This window comes from Eubalaena glacialis, chromosome 8 (genome assembly GCF_028564815.1).
Source record: "Eubalaena glacialis isolate mEubGla1 chromosome 8, mEubGla1.1.hap2.+ XY, whole genome shotgun sequence".
NCBI classification, from domain to species: Eukaryota; Metazoa; Chordata; class Mammalia; order Artiodactyla; family Balaenidae; genus Eubalaena; species Eubalaena glacialis.
In genome coordinates, this window is record NC_083723.1 from 62,276,196 (window position 1) to 62,296,281 (window position 20,086).

Below are 20,086 nucleotides of genomic sequence, written 5' to 3' on the forward strand. Positions count from 1 at the left end.
CAAACAATAAATGCTGGAGAGGGTGTGGAGAAAAGGGAACCCTCTTGCACTGTTGGTGGGAATGTAAGTTGATACAGCCACTATGGAGGACAGTATGGAGGTTCCTTAAAAAACTAAAAATAGAACTACCATACGACCCAGCAATCCCACTACTGGGCATATACACTGAGAAAACAATAATTCAAAAAGAGTCGTGTACCACAATGTTCATTGCAGCTCTATTTACAATAGCCAGGACATGGAAGCAACCTAAGTGTCTATCGACAGATAAATGGATAAAGAAGATGTGGCACATATATACAATGGAATATTACTCAGCCATAAAATGAAACGAAATTGAGTTATTTGTAGTGAGGTGGATGGACCTAGAGTCTGTCATACAGAGTGAAGTAAGTCAGAAAGAGAAAAACAAATACCGTATGCTAACACATATATATGGAATCTAAAAAAAAAGTGGTTCTGAAGAACCTAGGGGCAGGACAGGAATAAAGTTGCAGAACTAGAGAATGGACTTGAGAACACGGGGAGGGGGAAGGGTAAGCTGGGATAAAGTGAGAGAGTGGCATGGACATATATACACTACCAAATGTAAAATAGATAGCTAGTGGGAAGCAGCCACATAGCACAGGGAGATCAGCTAGGTGCTTTGTGATCACCTAGAGGGGTGGGGTAGGGAGGATGGGAGGGAGACGCAAGAGGGAGGAGATATGGGGATATATGTATAGCTGATTCACTTTGTTATAAAGCAGAAACTAATACACCATTGTAAATACAATGTAATTGTAAATACACCATTGTAAATACACCATTGTAAATACACCATTGTAAATACAAATACTAATACACCATTGTAAAGCAATTATACTCCACGAATTGTTATATAAATATATTGTTAAAATATATATGTATTAAAGGTAGTGGGAAATAATGAGGAAATGAATGAAATACACCATTGTAAATACACCATTGTAAATACACCATTGTAAATATACCATTGTAAATACAAATACTAATACACCATTGTAAAGCAATTATACTCCACGAATTGTTAAATATATAAATATATTGTTAAAATATATATGTATTAAAGGTAGTGGGAAATAATGAGGAAATGAATGAAAAATGAATGATTTTTGCAGAAGTTTAAAATCTATAAAAAATATCCTAATGGACATTTTAGGACAATGGAACAGCAAAATATAGTATCTGAATTAATAACTTATTGAATAATTTTAACAGCACACTGACCAGAGGAGAAGACAAGTTCAGTGAATGTGGAGATAAAACGTAAGTAAAACCCAGGAAAAGTGTGGGGACCCTCTCTAAGACTATGGACCTCAGAAGTCTCTCCTTATCACACTAGTTTAGGTCTGCCTCCCACACTTCATGAAAGTGACATTTAAGTGTCCCTACCAGTCTGTAGCTACAGCAGCTCCTGCTCCTGTAAGCAGAAAACTTATTTTATCTATGATTCTTTATATTTGCCTATCTCTCCAGATTTTGCATAGTGGTTTGCCCTGTAACCTCAGTTCTCCGATAAGCCCAAGATAAGTCATCGATTTTCAGATTATTCTTCATGATTTTTCTTATGAGTGATGACATCTAATTTCCTTGCATGTCAGAGTTGAAACTGGAAATCTGCATACATCTTTAAATAAACTTTTTATTTTAGAATATTAATATACATTTTTCAGAATTTATCTCTTAATCCAAAACCAAAATGTCCCTAATACCAAATAACGAGACATTTTTCAGAATGTCCCTGTTTCTCTTTCTTTCTTTCTTTCCTTTTTTTTTTTTTTTTGACAGGTTCAGTCTCCTCCAAAGGAAATGCTATGACTATAATTGGTCCTTGCACGTGTCTCAACTGCAGTTTCATAGATGACAATCTTCTCAATAATGGCACTGTATCAATTGGACTACACATATTTAACTTTAAAAGAACCTGGACCTGTATTTTATACCACATACAAAATTACTCAGATATTGGTCATAGACTTATGTGAAAGCTAAACAACGAAGCCTCTACATAAATAAAAATAAAATACATCCATGCAGTAGCCATAAAAATATTGACATTTGTTAAAATTAAGAACTGTTCAGTAAAATAAATTATCAAGAGAATGAAAGGTAAGCTAAAACTGAGAGAAAATAACCTCAATACATATGTATCAACAGGCTCATATCCAGAACATACAAAGAATTCCTACTAAATGAGAAAAAGAACATTCAATTGTTAATGGGTAAGATTTACACAATACTTCCTAAAAGAGAATATCAAAATAGACAATAAATATAAAAAAAGATCCTCAAAATATTAGTTTTCAGAGGACTGCAAGATAAAACCACTCCATATCCACCAGAATAGCTAAAACGAAAAAGCCCAAAGAAGGATGTGTGAGGGTGTGGAGCAAATAGAACTTTTACTGTTATCACCAATTTGGGAAAATATTTGCCTTTTCCTACAAATGCCATACATAATTATAATCCTTGACCTATCAATTCCTGCACAGTAATAAAAAACAACTTATTACTGATACACACAACAACATGTATGAATCTGACAAATTTAATGTTGAGTGAAATAAGCCAGACACAAAAGAGTACATGATGTATGAGCCTATTTACAGGAAGTTCAAAAAGAAACTAATATGGTGATAAAATCAGGATACTGGTATGTGTGTGGTGGGGATTACTGTCTGGGTAGGGACATGAGGGAATCTTCAGGGAGGTCTAGAATGTTTTATATCTTGATTAGGGTAGTGGTTACACGAGTGAATCAACACATACAATTTTATCAAGCTGTATATTTAAGATCTGAGCACTTTAGTTTGTGTAAGTTATATCTCTATTTTTTAAAAAGACGTATTCTCCTCTCCCATCCAAATGAACTCAATATAAGGTAGAAATCTTTGCTCCTCACACAATCAACTTTTTGTCCTGCTGCACGGACCAAAAAGAAATGTTACCTTCAAAATATAAACATATTTTCCTTTAAAATTTAATTGTTAATATATTTTTCATAATAATAATGTTAAGCTTCCTTTTGATTGTTCATGTTGTAAAAAACTGAATCAGCCTGCTGCCAAGTGTACACAGAACCATCTAGTCTAACGTTTTTGTAAAATATTGAGTAGTGGGAATGTGACACTAATCAAAGATCTAAAGCAAACATATTTTTAGGGTTGAATGGACGTTTCTGCTGCATATTGTCTCCCAATTAAAATGTCTAATTTGGGGGTCCCTTCATTGTCTAGTGACGATCCTTGAATTAAGAACAAAAGACTATACCTACCAGTTAACGCTTTATATATAGTTTTCCTTAGGTTTGCAGAATATTTGCTTAGTACTAGTCAGTCAATTCCAGTTAAACCATTTAGCAATAATGTAACAAACCAGGAATCTAGAGATATGGAACTGGGGAAAGTTTACACTAGTTTAACAGAAATATAATCTGTGCGTAATATCAAGTATCTTTTGGGGCATTTGTATTAATGATGGATCAGCCATTTGGGAGTGATTATAGCAGAAAGCTCCTTGTATTAGGAATCTGGCATCAACACTATTTAATCATGGAGCACTGGCCGAAGCTCTGGGTCTCAACTTACTTCTACATATAAAATAAAGGGTTATTTCTAAAGTTCTTCCACTCTATTGCCTAAGAGAAAGTCCCACAATAACTTTTTAATATACTATATTATGACTTTCTCCATACTAGTCACTTACATATGTGAACTTATTAGAAATTTAATCATTTTTTTCACTTTATATATAGATCAGTGCTTTGCTAACTATGAGGAAAAGAGAGCCATTTTGATATATGTGGCAGTACTACTTTAAGAAAACGTCATGGTATGCATTAGATCTCCATTCTCTCTCCCCTTTTCATTATGTAGCATGAAAATATTCTATATCTTGATTAGCGTAGAGATTGACTACACTATGCTCATCGCTGCATACTGTATCTGATTACAAAAATACTCATCTGAATCATCTGAAAATATCTGAAAATACTCATCTCACTCATCTGTAATGTCCTCTCAATCGTATACCAAAAATTGTACCCAGGAAAGTTGGGAGGGCCCTGTTATATAATCAGGTCCAGCCCATCCAAAGATACAATAAGCAAGACAACAAACTGTTAAATAAAATATTTTCTACCTTTGTAAAAACAAATATACCATTACAACAACATTTTTTTTAATATGGTAAAGGAACAGTCAAATGAATAGCACAGTTCCAAAATTAATTTACTTTCTTGCCAAAAACACCGTGACGCAAGGGGGGTTGCAACTCTGTGGGGACGTTGCATTCAAGGGAAGAGCTCCCCGAGCCTTAACCTCCAGAGAAACAACCTAGGACAAGAGACCCCCTTGACTACTAGTGTGAATCTCTCTCTGACCTGAAGCTTCTCTTTCAAAACACAACCAAAGCGTAATCAGGGATATTCGGGCCAGAGCAAAGAGCCTCGACATCAGGTCACATTTGCCTACAGGCAAAAGACCTAGATACCTTTATTTTTAGGAAAATTTGACATGTGACCATTATTCTCTCGCTAATATTTGGGCCAGGTATATTAAATTGTCTGGTGTCCTTCGTCTCCAAAAGGTAAGGCCAAAGGTGGTCACTCAGGGATACAAAAAGTTAGAGCTGAGGCCTTGGGACCATCAAACAGATCTAAAAGTAGCTGGGGATAAGTCCTGCTCCTCCACCCCGGGTTATGACAACACCCACACTTAGCAGGAAGCAGTTACAGTAAACAACCTGCGCCCATCAGCGCCCCTCAAGAATGAGGAGCAGGACAAAAGGCAGAGGAGGGATTTGTCACCGGCAAAGCCCATTAACAATTCCCAGGAAATAAAAATAGAATGTGGGCAATAAAGTCAAGTCTAACCTTTTTCTTCTCCTTTGGGCTTAGTCCGGTTTCATTTGCTCACAGGGGGCCGCATGCAGAGTCCACACACCCAGCGCTTCAGACCGGAGCTCCCACGGTCGAGGGTCTGCACCTGACACCTCAGCTTGGCGGGCTGTGTGCAGAAGAGCTGCGCATGACCGCTCAGTTCAAGATGGCGGTGGTGGGCTGTGCGCAGAGACGCTGCACCCGCCCCGCCGGCTGGAGCCGTGAGCAGCACGCCTGCGCCAACCCGCAAGAACTCCGCCCTCTCCCGCGCTGACAAGACCCGTAGAAAGGAGCCGTGCCACGGCCTGTCGGGGAGAGCATGTACCGGGAAAGCAGGAGTTCGTACCTCTCCATTCTTTGATCAAAGAATAAAGATTTCCTTTGACTCTGAACAAAAAAAAAAAAAAAGGAAGGAAGGAAGGAAGAAAAAGAAAAAAGAAAAGAAAAAGAAATAAGATTTCTTTTTATGCCACCTGGTCCATGCCTGGAATTCTCTGCCCACTTGATGACCCCAAGCCCTACCTCCAGGGCTCTTCTTTAAAAGTCTTGGAAGAAACCTGAGGCTGAGGCAAGGTTTTTTTTTTTTTTTGGCTGCACCCCATGGATCGAACCTGCGCCCTCTGCAGTGGAAGCATGGAGTCTTAACCACTGGACCGCCAGGGAAGTCCCAAGACAAGGTTTTAATTGAGACTTTTCAGAATTTTCTTTGCTCTACCACTGAATATGATGATGGCAGGTCCAGCTGTCTCCAGCTGTCCCCACTCCACCATCCATTCCTCCTCCCTGTCTCTTCCCACCCCAATATCACTCCACACTTGAGGGGTCTCCAATGCCCACAGGCACCCTCACAACCAGGATCCATAGACGTCTCTGCTAACAGCATTGCTTTACCCTTAGGGTCTAGGGAGGAAGACACCCACTGCAAGCAGGCCAACAGGAAGAGAGACTCCAGGAAAGAGCTCCCACGGGGTTGAAGAGTAGGCTCAACGCTTGTGGAACAGACAATCCAGAGTCCCAGGTACCATGGTATGGTCTAGAAGGTGGAACACAGTCTCTGGGTGGCCACATGCCCTTGGTCCCGTAGGAGTGACATGGAAAATGGCAGCTTCAGCACCTGCTGGGGTAGAGGCCCCTATTGTCCAAGTCCACTCCCAATACTACTGGAGTGACAAAATTTAGTATGTTCAACAGGGTGTAAGGATGTAAAAATATTAACTGTGTACAACATGTCAATGCTGTAAACAAAAAGCAGAACATTGGCAAGAATACTCAGTGAATGGAAAATAATCCTACGACTGAGTGCTTATAGGCAATCACATCTGGTCCTAGGCAGAACATAAAGCATGTGGGTTTTGTATTAATGTCCTCCTACCTCTCCATGTCCCATCTGCCCTCTCTCAGGATGAAGAACCTGTTCAAAACCTGGTACAGTGTTGTCCCACGCAGAATTACTCTCATCAAAGAGGTAACATTATTTTTACTTTCCTTCTCACCCCTGGAAACTCCCTTGGTCTTGAGGAAAATGATGTCAGCTAGGTGAAAGGGGAAAAGCAAGGACAATAAGAGCACTCTTCAGCAGAATCCTCTCAGAGGATTTTTTATAGATGAAACTCACTGGAAGAAATGAATCTTTCATTGGTGGAGATTGTGGTATTACAAGAAAGTTTGTTGAAGACATTGTTTGGTCCGACGCATTCTATCTTTAGCTACCTCAGTTGAAATTAGGGACAATATCACAATCACAGTGGTGCATTTTGGAAAATATGATGAAAATATACAGGGTTCTGAAGATATTTTTTTAACCTAGGAACATTAAAAGTATTATCACGTTGCATAAATAATGCTGGTGATGGAGGGGAAGATGGAAAGGCAGAATGGAAGATGTATGAAAATAATGTATACAATTTCTATTAAGAAATAAACAGAGTAAACATCATTATAATTTCTTCATAGTGCAAAAAACAACTAAAATCTTAGCTGTCTCCTTCCTAAGAAAAAAAAATAGCAAGTGTTTTTTCAAACTCTTTTTAGACATTTAAATCTTAAGGGTCTCTTCCAGATTTTCATTTTTCTACTTTACAACCTAGGAATGGCTTTTTAGAGGTGCTATTAAGGACTCCATTCTTTTTCACTAATATGAGATTATAATTATTTCACTGGAAATCACTACTATATATTATTTTATACTTATTTCTTCCATAATTTTTTTCATGTAATAGTCTCATACAATACCTACCTTACAGGCTATTATAAGATAAGAAATTACCAAGAGAGATTTAATGTAGAAATAACAATGGTATATGGTGTCCCTACTTATTCATTTATGCTTACATAACTTTGGAGGTGCTCAAGGGTTCCACAAATATTGAGTCATTAAAGCTTAGTACTCCTGTGAGGTGCACTTGGCTATTATCATTATAGTTTATTATTATTCAGGCAAATCAAGTTTCCCCTGGAGTGCTGAATGGCTCCTGCAGAAAACGTTGACTTTTTAGTGTTCTGTGTCTGAGAGTTCACATTACAGGTTTATAAAATTAGCTCATTTTTCCTAGGATTGTCTCTTGTGAGTTACTGGCCATTATCCACTTTAGGCAGCATAGCAGAAATAGGGCTCAACCAGCTTTTATTTATTTAATTTTTTAAAAAAATATTTACTTATTTAGGCTGTGCCAGATGTTTGTTGCCACACGCGGGATCTTTAGTTGAGGCATGCATGCAGGATCTAGTTCCCCGACCAGAGATTGAACCCAGGCCCCCTGCATTGGGAGCACGGAGTCTTACCCACTGGACCACGAGGAAAGTCCCTCACCCAGCTTTTAGAAAGCCTTCTAGGTGAAGGACATTTTGCTTCCTTCCAGAGATAGGGAAAAGAGGCAAAATAGTTGAGGGATGGAAAGTTATCAGTGGGTGGTTTGCTTTCCAACACCACCAAACAATGCTCCAATTCTCCGTGAACATGTACTGAGTATCCTACAGATTTAACTGAATTCTGACTCTACCTGGAGATAGTGTCACCCATGCTGTGCAGCCCAGGCCGCAGACCTGTTTTTAACCTTGTAGCCTAATTGTGTTTTATCAACAGGATGCCACAAAGGCCCATGAAAAAACCAAACTGAACTGGCTAGATCCAAGATAGTGGGCCAAGTAGGTTAAAGGTCACCACTTTCCTTGCCTTGATTTATCTCTATGTCTCCATACCAACCCCTGAGAGCTGAAGGACACGCCCTGATTCATCTCTGTGTTTGTTTCAGCTGTACCTGTGTTTGGCAGAGATGCTTTGCAGCTATACTTTGAGAGATACATGCTTTCAGAGATATATAGTGGTAAACCGCCCTGAACCAGCTCTGATTTGACCACAGGAATACCCTGTGCAGAGGAAACCTGGAGCCTGGAAGACTGCAAATGCCCCAGATGCCCCCAGCTGCCCCTGTGTTCCTGGTGAATTTAAGGTTCTTGCTTCATCGCAAAAGAATTCGGAGATGAAGTGATAGGTAAGAAGTGGGTTTATTTAGAGAGAAACACACTCCACAGGCAGAGCGTGGGCCATCTCGGAAGGCAAGAGGCTTCAAAATATGGCGTGGTTATTTATATGGGCTGGGTAATTTCACAGGCTAATGAGTGAGAGGATTATTCCAATTATTTTGGGGAAGGGGCGGGGATTTCCAGGAACTGGGCCACCGCCCACTTTTTGACCTTTTATGGTTGGCCTCAGAACTGTCATGGCGCTCGTGGGTGTGTTATTTAGCATATGCTAATGTTTTACAATGAGTGTATAATGAGGCTCAAGGTCTACTAGAGGTCGAATCTTCCACCATCTTGGACCCAGATGGTTCTAACCAGTCTTTGTCATGTACTGTGGCTATATGTTTCTTTTAAAATTTGTGCCCTGCTCCCTTCCCTCCTATTTCACCTGGAAATCTCCACCCTTTTCCTAGAGCCCTGATGACCTGTCTGCCTCTTACCCCTTAAAAGTCCCCCACTTTCATCCCTTCAGGGAGAAGGTGATTTTAGAGCATGAGCTTCCCTTCTCCATTCTCTGGCCATTGAATAAAAGCCTGTTTTGCTTGCACCAAACTCAGTTTTGTTATTGAAAGTGTGAACCTGAGCAGAATAGAACTCCCTCACTGAGCCAGGAAGGCTTCGGTTCAGCTAGGACTCCAAGAGAGGGACTGGCTAATTCAGTAACAATAGAATCAGATCCCACAGGTTAAGGGCTCAGTCCCATAAGACTGCCCCTACTTTAGACACCAATTGAAGTCCAGGTTGTCATCTGTACTTCTGACTCACTGGCTAAAAACTGGGATTTCCATGACCTCTTCCTTGAATTCAGTAATTTGCTAAAATGGCTCACAGAGCTCAGGGAAACATTTACTTATGTTTACCAGCTTATTATAGAGGATGTTGTAAAGGATACAGATGAACAACCTGATAAATTCATTCACTGGGTAAGGTCCAGAGGGTCCTGAGCGCAGGAGCTCTGGCCTGTGGAACTGAGGTTCGCCACCCTCCCAGCACGTGGATGCATTCACCAACCTGGAAGCTCTTCCAAACCTGTCTTTTGGGGGTTTTATGGAGGCTTTATTACATAGACATTATTTATTAGATGATTGGCCACTGGTGATTGAACTCAATCTCTAGCCCCACTCCCCTCCCTAAAGGTCTCAAGGGTGGGGTTGAAAATTCCAACCCTCTAATCGCATAGTTGATTAGAGGCAACTGGCCCCCATCCTTAGGGGCTTTTCAAAAATCACGTCATTAACATAAATTCTCGTGTGAGTGAAAGAGGCTTGTTATGAATAACAAAAGGCAGTTTTATTACTCATCACTTAGGAAATGTCAAGGGTTTTATGACCTCTGTGTCAATTTGCAATGAAGACCAAATATATCTTTCTTATTATAAATCACAATATCACAATGGGTGACAAGGAAATTATTGGTACATTTGCTAACATTTATTGAAAGATATACCATGGGCCTCAATTATGCTATATTCATTCTAGAGACAAGGAAACTGAGGCTTTGAAAGGTTATATACTTTGCAAAAGCACAGCTCCTTAAGGGGCAGAACCAGTTCTAGACCTCTGGTCTTCTGACAGCTAGCCCAATACTCTAACTTCCATCCCTGAATTTCCCAAGGTGTGATACGTTTGTTAACAGTGGCACAGGACTTAATTTTTCTCTATACATAAATATATTTAAATTTAGTGATTACATAATTTTAAAACAATATGATTTCCCAATCAAACTGTGATATTATGGAAATTATTGCTTAGGAGAAGGCTAGAGTAGGTAGACTATGTGGCTGGGGTCAGTGGTGTCAACGAAAAATTAATCACTCAATCTAAGAAGTGGAAAATTTTATCCGAGCCAAATTGAGGATTATAACTCAGGGATAGCATCTCAGAAAGCTCCGAGAAGCTTCTACCCATTAGAAGCCAAGGCACAGTTATATAAGTTTTTTGAGACAGAGGGCTGTACCTTAAATGATGTATTATTGACAGTTTACACAATCCTGATTTGATCTAAGTGTCATTGTGGCCCCTTGTAAGATTAGAAAGGAATGTTATCTTTTAAGGAGTTGTCTTGCTGGTGCTAGGAGAATGTTGCTCTTTATGGTTGAGCAGGCATTTCTGCTGATGGGAGGTTTGGTTGATGCATAATGCAGATATACAGTGCAGAGTAGGAGAGAGGAGGCCAAAGGGCAGAGAAAAATTTTTATGTTTAAAGTTTTCTTGTCTTGCCATAAAATATGAATTTTACTTCCACAGTGGGAATGATGACAATCGTGAAAGTGGTACATCAATGCCTAAAGTTCAAGAGACCTACTGTGTACCATTTCATAGGCTTTGTTTAAAGTGGGAGCTATAGTGTAAAGGGGGGTACAGTTAGAATAAAAGGATGAAGAGGACGGTGGTAACTCTAGTTTTTGTTTTTTTCTTTGCTTATTTCCTGTTTTAAAAATATTTATTTGTATAACTTACCATTTACCTTTTCCAGTGAAATTATATTAATGCCAAAAGTGGAATGGGAAATGATGAAAGAGTGGCATTGCTTTGAAGATCATCTCCCTCTGGCAGGTTCTTTAACTGTGAGCCCCAATATTTCTTTTTTTTTTAATTGACTTATTTATTTTTGGCTGCGTCTGGTCTTCGTTGCTGCCCGTGGGCTTTCTCTAGTTGCGGTGAGTACGGGGCTAATCTTTGTTGTGGTGCGCAGGCTTCTCATTGCGGTGGCTTCTCTTGTTGTGGAGCACGGGCTCTAGGCGCACGGGCTTCAGTAGTTGTGGCACACGGGCTCAGTAGTTGTGGCTCACGGGCTCTAGAGCGCAGGCTTCAGTAGTTGTGGCACACAGGCTTAGTTGCTCTGTGGCATGTGGGATCTTCCCGGACCAGGGCTTGAACCTGTGTCTCCTGCATTGGATTCTTAACCACTGCACCACCAGGGAAGCCTGAGCACCAGTATTTCTTATTCCAGGTTTTGGTGTTCACTTCTTGGGAAACCCTTACAGAAGGTCTGCAGCATGATGGGCCTGGGTTTGGGGATTCACAAATGAACTCCCAAGGGACATTCCTAACCCAGCACCGTGTTGAATGACCTTTGTTTCTCTTATTCCATCTCTAAAGTTCTTCCTTTCTTTATGTAGATACACGTTTTTGACCTATATCTTCTCTTTGAAGAAATTATTTTAACATTACTTGCCAGGCAGGTCCTATCAGCAACAAATTCCCTCAATGTTTGTTGAGAAAGTCTTTATTTCTTGTTCATCACCTTCAGTGTTGGTTTCTAATTCATGGTTACTTCATAGTCTGAAAGAACTGCTAGAGCTCCTGTCATTTAATCTGGGTTCAAGGCAACAGAAAAGAGGATGAGAGAGAAGAGCATGCCCTTTTCCTTCAAAAACTACCCATGAGTCCCATATACAGTGCTTCCACTTACATATTATTGGCCTAGATTTAGTCATATGCCACATCTAGCCACAAGGCAGGCTGGTAAAGGTAGTCTTTTACTTATTGGCAAGGGACCCACCTGAAACTCAGAGCTCTAAAAAGAAGAGAATGGATATTCTGAGGCAACAAGATTTCGCCAACAGAGGAAGGAGTAACATTATCTTTGTGAGGAACTTTGCCATTAGAATCATGAGTCCCAGTAGACAGATGACTAATGCATAAAGAAGCCACTCATACAAAGGGCAACTGACTTATTAGTCCTTTAGCTGCTTTGTTCTTTGAGCACACATAAACCCGAACGCTATAATCACCTCTATGGTGTCAGCACAATTCACCTACATTACATTGTTTGTATATAATTCATAAATGACATATTTGTTTCAACAAGCATACTTCATGTAAAGATTGGCTAAGCAATATCAACTTAATTTCCATAATCTTAAATTGTCTAGAAAGATACTTGCTCCATGAAATTCACTAATATGGGAAACAAAACATTAAACTGTCTTCATTTAGAAAATAGATTTTATAATAGGTATGTTTTATGTACTATATTGCACTGAACAAAATAAAACTGATTGTAGAACCTAAGTGACATATTAAATATCTCTGTGCAAAATTAACATAGACTGTCTGTATAGTACATTTGAATTTGCTCTCAAAATAATCACTAGCAATTATAAAGTTAAGTTTTAGTAATAATGTTGTTCCACTGAGACTAAAAAATATGTATGGTTGAAATGACATCTTTTTACATTTTTTTTTTTTTTTAAGCACTTCAGATATCTTTCTCTGGAACAATTCTGACTCCTACTGTGTGAGTATATTTCTTGTTTTAATTATATAATTGATGCTATTTAATTACAAAAAAAATAAGAACTATAAATAGTGTTGAGGAGGAAGAAATTTTCCTCTACCTATGTAGGTTCTTCTGGCTGGTCTAAGAATTAAATTGACATGAGACAGATTAACAGGAGAAAATCAAAGTTTAATAACATGTATACATAGGAGAGACCTAAAAAACTGAGTAACTCCCCAAAATGGCCAAAGCCTTCACCTTAAATACCATCCTCAACTAAAGATAAGAAAGGAAGTTGAGGGTAGGGAGAGTCAGCTATGGGAGGTTACCAGGAAAAGCACAGTAAACAGGGTAAGGCTTTTTTGCAGATTTAAGTCATTGCCTTCTCCTGGGACAAGAGTTTCTAGAAGTTTGGTGATCTTCCTCTTCCAGGCACAGAGAGGGAGACACCCTTACAAATGGAGATTTCCCTTACAAATGTAAACAAATGTTTCTTTAAAAAGGGCAATTCCTACTTGGTTTTCAGAGCCCCTCCCATGTCTGCTGGTTCTCAGAAAATGACCAGCTTGAAACAATTAATATGCCAAAGAGACATTTTAGGGTGGTAAAATTCTGCTCCCCTACAGGATCTAGAGCAGGTCTTCACTGCATTAAGGGATGGCAGGATTCTACACTTCTAAGAGACTGCTTGCAACAGAACAGCCAACTGCTTAGGACCTGAACATAAAGTGAGAAGTAAACTTTCATTGTGAGAAACTACCGATATACTGGGATTATTTGATATAGCAGTTAGCCTTCTATAACTAATTTGGCTATACCCAAAAGCCATAAACATAATCCTATTTTTTCTACCCCCTGAAAAATGCTTTATGGTGATTCTTTAATGTCTAAATCAGGGGTCAGACAAGTTTTTCTTAAAAGGCCAAAGAGTAAATATTTTAGGATTTGTAGTCCAAATGGTCCTTGTTGCATCACAACTCAACTCTGCTGTTGTGTGAAAGACAATTCATAAAGAAATGGGCAAGGCTGTGTTCTTATAAAGCTTTATTTACAAAAACAGGCAGCCAGGCCATGGATCAGTTTTCTGACCCTTGGTCTAGATCCTTCACCTCTCTCACATTGTTTATTTTAGTGAACAATGTGAGGCACGAATTTAACCTTTTTTCCCCAAATGAATAATAAATCACTCTGACACCATTTATTAAATAGTATGTCTTTAACCTACCAGTTTTAAAGGTAAAGGACTTTGAGGTAAAGGACTTTTATGAATCTGTATTCAGTTCCTAAAACCTGTTTTTCTATTTCTTGGTCACTAATAGGCTGTTTTGATTTCTATAAAGTATGATCTAATATAGGATCTAATAGCTTGTATGGCAAACACACTTCTGCTTATTTTTCAAAATTTTCTTGGCTAGTCTTGCCCATTTATTATTCCATCTGAGTTTTAGAGTTAGCTTGTCAAGTTCCATGAAAATTTGTCAGGATTTTGATTAGGATAACACAGATGAATATATTTGTTATTTGTCCTAGTTAGAGTTCCAATTAATTCTGGATACAGCCAACAGCCCTGGCTAAACATCTGTAGCTCAACTGGAATCCTATGAGAGTGAACTGTCCAAAAACTTAAATAGGTAGTTTGTAAATCAAGTCAAAGTGGCACCCTGCTGTTGGGATTTGGTCTACAGTTCTAGGTAAACTAAATAAAAATGCTTACCACTCAGAGCAAGTGTCCGTGAATACCGTATTTCTACAACTGGAAAGTGAAAAGAGGATCTGAACAAAGCTACCAGCATTTAAAGTCATGTTGTTTCAAAAAGAATGTTTTAAGTGACTCATTCTATATATTTATTTTGAACTCCTTGTAAATCAGTATGTGTCTACACCCAGAATTGATATATAAGATGGTGGTCCTCAGAAATCATTTTTACCTTCACATTACTTAGAACTAAGACTATATACGTATTATTTATATAATTGCTATATCTCTGCCTTTAATAAATCATAAAATGATAAAATCAGACCTAAGTTGAAACCCAGAGTTGACTTAAGGGAAAATATTAATAATGCTATAGTCTATTCTAATGAAAGTTTGGGAAATATGCCACATGCTTCCTGTCAGAGCTAATAGGGCTAACAAAAAAAATTATTTTGTTCATCATTTCCTTCAACTACAGGGCTTCCCAACATTTTCCCTCCATAGCATTCATAGAAAATGTTTGTTCAGTCCATTAGGACAAACTAACAAGAATGCTCACAGCTTGAGAGGGCAAGCAGCCCCAGGTCACGCGGCTGCTAGAAGGCTGCCACACCTGTAACCAATCTGCAGTACACTAATTGGAAAGCTATGCTCAGACTCCCATGGTCTTCCTTAGGTATCCCATTCTCCCAGTCCCCCAAAATGCTATAGTTGTACTCCAACTCTATTCTCCACCACAGCACTGAATTGAACACTGAAGAAGAGAGGAGGATGAAGTGTCCAAGAGATAAAGGTGGGAACCACTTTATTCATAGCCACTAAACTGTCTGTTTTTGAAGTTGGAACTGTATTACTTTCATCTTTTTTATCCCCTTTAGTACCAAATGCAGTGCCTTATATATAGTTGTTGCTCAAAGTTTACTGGATTGAAACTTTCAGTACCCACCACTACCTCATATTTAGTCTTGCAATTCTAAGTATCATACTTATGTCTTTAGATATACTTTTAAATATATGACAAAAATATTTTCCATAAAAAGGAGATTGTCATACTGTTAACACAATACATGTGCCTTTGATAAATCTCAAAATGATAAAAGCAGACCTAAGTTAAAATCCAGAGTAACAGGCATCAAAAGCAATGCACTGCTTTCCTGACATTAATAAGTTATTTTTTGGTTGAAAGTTCAAGTCAAAATTAAAACACCAGTTGATCTAAGCTTCAGTTTTCTTAATTGTAAAATGAAAAAGAGCAATAATAGTATGACATCATAAGGCTGTAAAGATTTCATAAAATAATGCATAAAGAATGCTCATTAAGTGCTTGAAAGAAATAGCTCTTAACCTTTTAGCTATTACTTTGATGATTGACTTTACTCCATTAAACACACTGGCTCCTGAGATAACTTTTCAGTCTGTTATATGACACATATTTCTTAACAAATATTCAATAAAAACAAACATTATAGAGTACCACTAATTAAAGAAAAAGTCTATTAAATGCATGGCTTTGTGTGTGAGCTGCACAATTTTCCCCTAATGTAAATAAATAACACAATATACTTTTTCCATTATTTTTCCTTCCATAAGAACCATAAGCTTTCTGTTTAAAATTCAAACAGTATCAAAATACAGACTATATAAATGAATCACTGTGGTCTTTCATACAATCGTTTTCATACATTAAGATGTCAGTTTGACATACAGTAGAAGAATGCATAGAAAATGAGCTGACTTTTTAATACAACAGCAATGTTTTGGCCTCCTCTCTTTGAATCAAGTCACAGATGCCACTCTTGAAATTACTAATGGTATAGCAATGATGAAACACACACTATATATCTAAACAACATTTTCATACTATTACACATGAAAGACCCTGGAAATATTAAAACTTTTTTTAGATTCTATAAAAATCTACGTTATTTCAAGATTTTCTTTCATTGGCAAATATTTGAGTTCTAAGTAATTTGAGTGGTAGGTGAATGAGTGCTGCAGCAGTTAATAAAATAGACAAGAATCCCTGTTCTCATTATAGGGATACGGACAATAAACAAATAAATCAGTAAATATGTATAGTATTTCACAAAGTGACAGGTGCTATGGGAAAAATAAAAGGCATGGAAAAAAAGAATGGGAATTCCATGGTTCAGGCGTGTTGAAAGCACTCTTATCTTTTTTAAACCAGGCACAGGCTTATAAAATAGTCAGCTAGTATTTTAGGAAGGAAAAGATATTGGTTGAAGAAGGTAATGCTTTTAAAGTTACGTGTGATAAACAACATGAATATTCAAAACGTAATTTTAGGAAATTCCATATTGCTTAACTCAAAAAGCACAAAATTTATCCATAAGGACAAAATTAAAATTAATATATAAACAAGTAAGGGTGTAACTTTAAAAAATTACAATTTATATGCGAACAAATAAATTCTGGGATAAAAGACTTTATCCCAAATATTATATGAAAGTTTACATTTGAGTAAACACTCCCTATAAAAAAAATCTGACTTTAACCTCATTCTTAACTTTACATAGGTTTTTACAGATACCATTTGTTTTTATTCTAAACAGTAGAAATAGTTATTTACAAATTATCAATAAGACAAAAAAGTCAGTTTTATTTGGAAAGTGTACCCTTTAAACTTTAAGAACTAAATATCTGAAGCAGATTTGGGATTAGAATTCTTCATAGTTCTAGTCTCCTTGAGGGCATTTTTTTCAAAAATGTTATTATCAATATATTCTATTAGAATCTGGAATTCATGAAATGAAAATGTTTGACTGTTCATTACAAAATCACTTTAAGATGATACACATTGCCCAAAGTCTCAAACTTTTTTTTAAGTTCCCTTTGAAGACTAACAATCTGAAATATATGTAAGAATGGAAAATAACTCATTAGAAAATAGGAATTAATTTGTTTTTCCCTTTATGGTCATTTTCAAAGCTATTTATAAAATATAAACATAAAATATAAATTTAAGCTTATATTTGCCCAGTTATGAAATATGTTTCAGTCATAAACCAAAGCAGTTTTGTTAAACTGCACTAAGTTATCATTAAAGAAGTGACTACATCACACTCTAGACCAACGGCTTCAGGGGCTATTGGGGAAGATGAGTAGTGAAGGACTGCAAGTCTTCTCCCAATGAAATCTAAGTGGCTACATTTTGTCACATATTGGGGTTCTATGTAAGACATTGTATAAAAAATAGGTTTTACAACTTAAAAAGAAATTCTGAAAGCCAATGATCAAAGGAACAGAAATCTATCAGGAAAAAACCCTCATGAATTTGCTAATGATTCTTCTTTCTTTCTTGAGAAACTGGCAAGGTAAAGCACATGCATATAATAAATCTTTTTTTCACCCCTATCATTCTACCAAGATATTTTTTATCACATTTCATCTAACTTCAGATCATTCTACTTGATAAAAGATTTTTAAAACCTTAATGAAAATACTAACTCTAAGCGAGCAAAATGTATTTGAATAACTAATGATTAAAACAAAAGTTTAAAACAAGTTTTAAGTTCAGTTCAAAACAAAAAGTTAAAGTTCAAAAACAAAATCAAAAATCTTCTTTGTGATTAGGCAATTCTTTTCAAAGTACACATGTGGAAATATGTCCCCAAATGTTTCAGTAAGTTTGGAGGAAGAGAAGGAGAGCGGGGAAGGACACTTGAGCTGGGTGTTGGAAAATAAGTAAGATTGGGAGACTAAAGAAATGGTTACATAATTTTCTGGGAAAAAAGGAACAGAATGAGCAAAGTGTGGATAAAAGAAAGAACTATTTCCAAGGAATGGCAAACATCTCAATTTGCCTGGGACATAAATGAGGGGCAAAGATAGGAAATAAGATTGTGAATTTAGGTTGTGGCCAGATAATAAAAGATTCCTAATACTACAGTAAGGACTTGGGCTTTTTTCAATAAAAAATTAGGGAGTAGTAGCAACAGACATTTCAACTATGGGACAGATTCCAGAGATACTAGAGAGGTAGAATAGATAGAATTAGGCAACAAATTGGAAGCTAAGTAGATGAAAGAAAAAGAAATCAAATATGATGTTAAAGTGCAGTTTGGCTAACAACTGTAAGAACTTAAAAGCTTTAAGCTGAAGAACTTTTAATATTTACACTGATTTGTTTATGTCAAGAGAATTTCAAAAGCATTACCAAGACACTCGACTGATACAAATTTTATTTTTCATGCTAAAAGTTTTACAAATTTGATTCTGTCATACACAGTTGTAAGAGGAACAGTTACAAGTGAATTAAAAAAATAGTATTTGGGGGCGCTTCTATTCATTTTACTATCATATGCATGTTTTGTTACAGGTACAGAAACAATAGTTATAATTACAGACCTGCTCAACTTGGAAATTTAATAAGTATGTTATGATGGAGGGTAATACCTAATATAAACGAAGAGTTAAGTGCCCAAACATAGTCTCAAGCTCTACGTTATTCTTTATTCCACAATTAGAATCATGGGTTAGAGTCTACTCAGCAATGCCATCATTCAAATATCTGACCAAGCAGGTCAACTCGGAAAGCATTTAAAATCATTTCCCAAAATCTTACTTAATTTAGTTCTATGAGGAAATATAAGACAAAACACACAAGACAAGGCTTGCTGATGTTTTATGCCTAAAACAAACCATTATACAATGAAATTATGCATCTTTTGCAATCTGGCATTTTTTCCCATCTCACACAATAACAAAAGATGAGCAGTACGTACAGCATTTAGAATCACCAGAGTACAGCTGATACAGCATCTCCCAGACTTCTAGTTTCTAAAATTCTGGGGGAAGTGGGACAATTTGAACTGTAACAGTCTACAAGGTAGTAACGTTACCTCTTGGCCATTGGCCCAATACTAACCCTATTTTTTTTTCAGTATACAAAATATGCTGAAAACATTTCTCTTAAACACATTTCAATTAATGTAATTAAACAGAAGGTAACAACTTCCTTCTAGAAGAATTAGCTATAGCTATGAAAAACTTGCCATATATTTGTTAAATTAATTTATGGAATACTTTTTGGGTCAATACAGCCTATAGTGTATTTTTTAATTTAAAGCCTGTGCTAAACATGAGTAAAAAGAACTAAAAATATAATCACATTGGTAGTTTTTTAAAAAATGAAAATTACCATTTTTATCCCTGTAGTATATAAATATATCACTTGCTTTTATCCAAATTAAAGGTAAATTAAAAAAAAAATCCACTGTGAAATTTACATTCTAAGCACAAAAATAAACAAATATTAGTTCTAATCAGGAATTTCAGCTGACAAGTGAACATTTTTACTTTGAAATATGTAGATCTGGGATACAGAAGTGAATTTTTTGATTGAACACATTGCAAATATATCTTGTTTTCATGTAAAAATACATTTTTTAAAGAAATAATGTTTCAGTCTTTTTATCCCACTCTCTCAAACATATTTTCCTTAAAATATTTTAACATCTCATTTAAAATCTGATATTACAAAAAAGAGAGAGAAATAAAATTAATTCTTCTTAGATGTATTGGAGCCAAGTAGTTACTGTTTCCAGATGTTATGAGCTAAAAATCATGACATTCTGGTGAGTAACCTTTGGCTTACAACCTAATAACTTGAAATTCAATTCATACTGCTTATCAAGGAAGCCTGATATATATTTGTAAATTTAAATTTTTATATCTTTTATAAAGAAAAAACCCATCTAACAGATAAATATTAATAGCTAAAA

General features: G+C 36.7%; 1 protein-coding gene across 1 annotated transcript in view; it reads left to right on the forward strand.

The window, feature by feature from the left end:
- VWDE (von Willebrand factor D and EGF domains) overlaps positions 1-4,740 on the forward strand; it is an 88,988-nt gene extending 84,248 nt beyond the window's left edge. The window contains 1 exon segment of the mRNA XM_061198235.1: positions 4,609-4,740. Within this exon segment, the coding sequence (XP_061054218.1) occupies positions 4,609-4,740 (132 nt within the window).
- Positions 4,741-20,086: the final 15,346 nt, after the last annotated feature.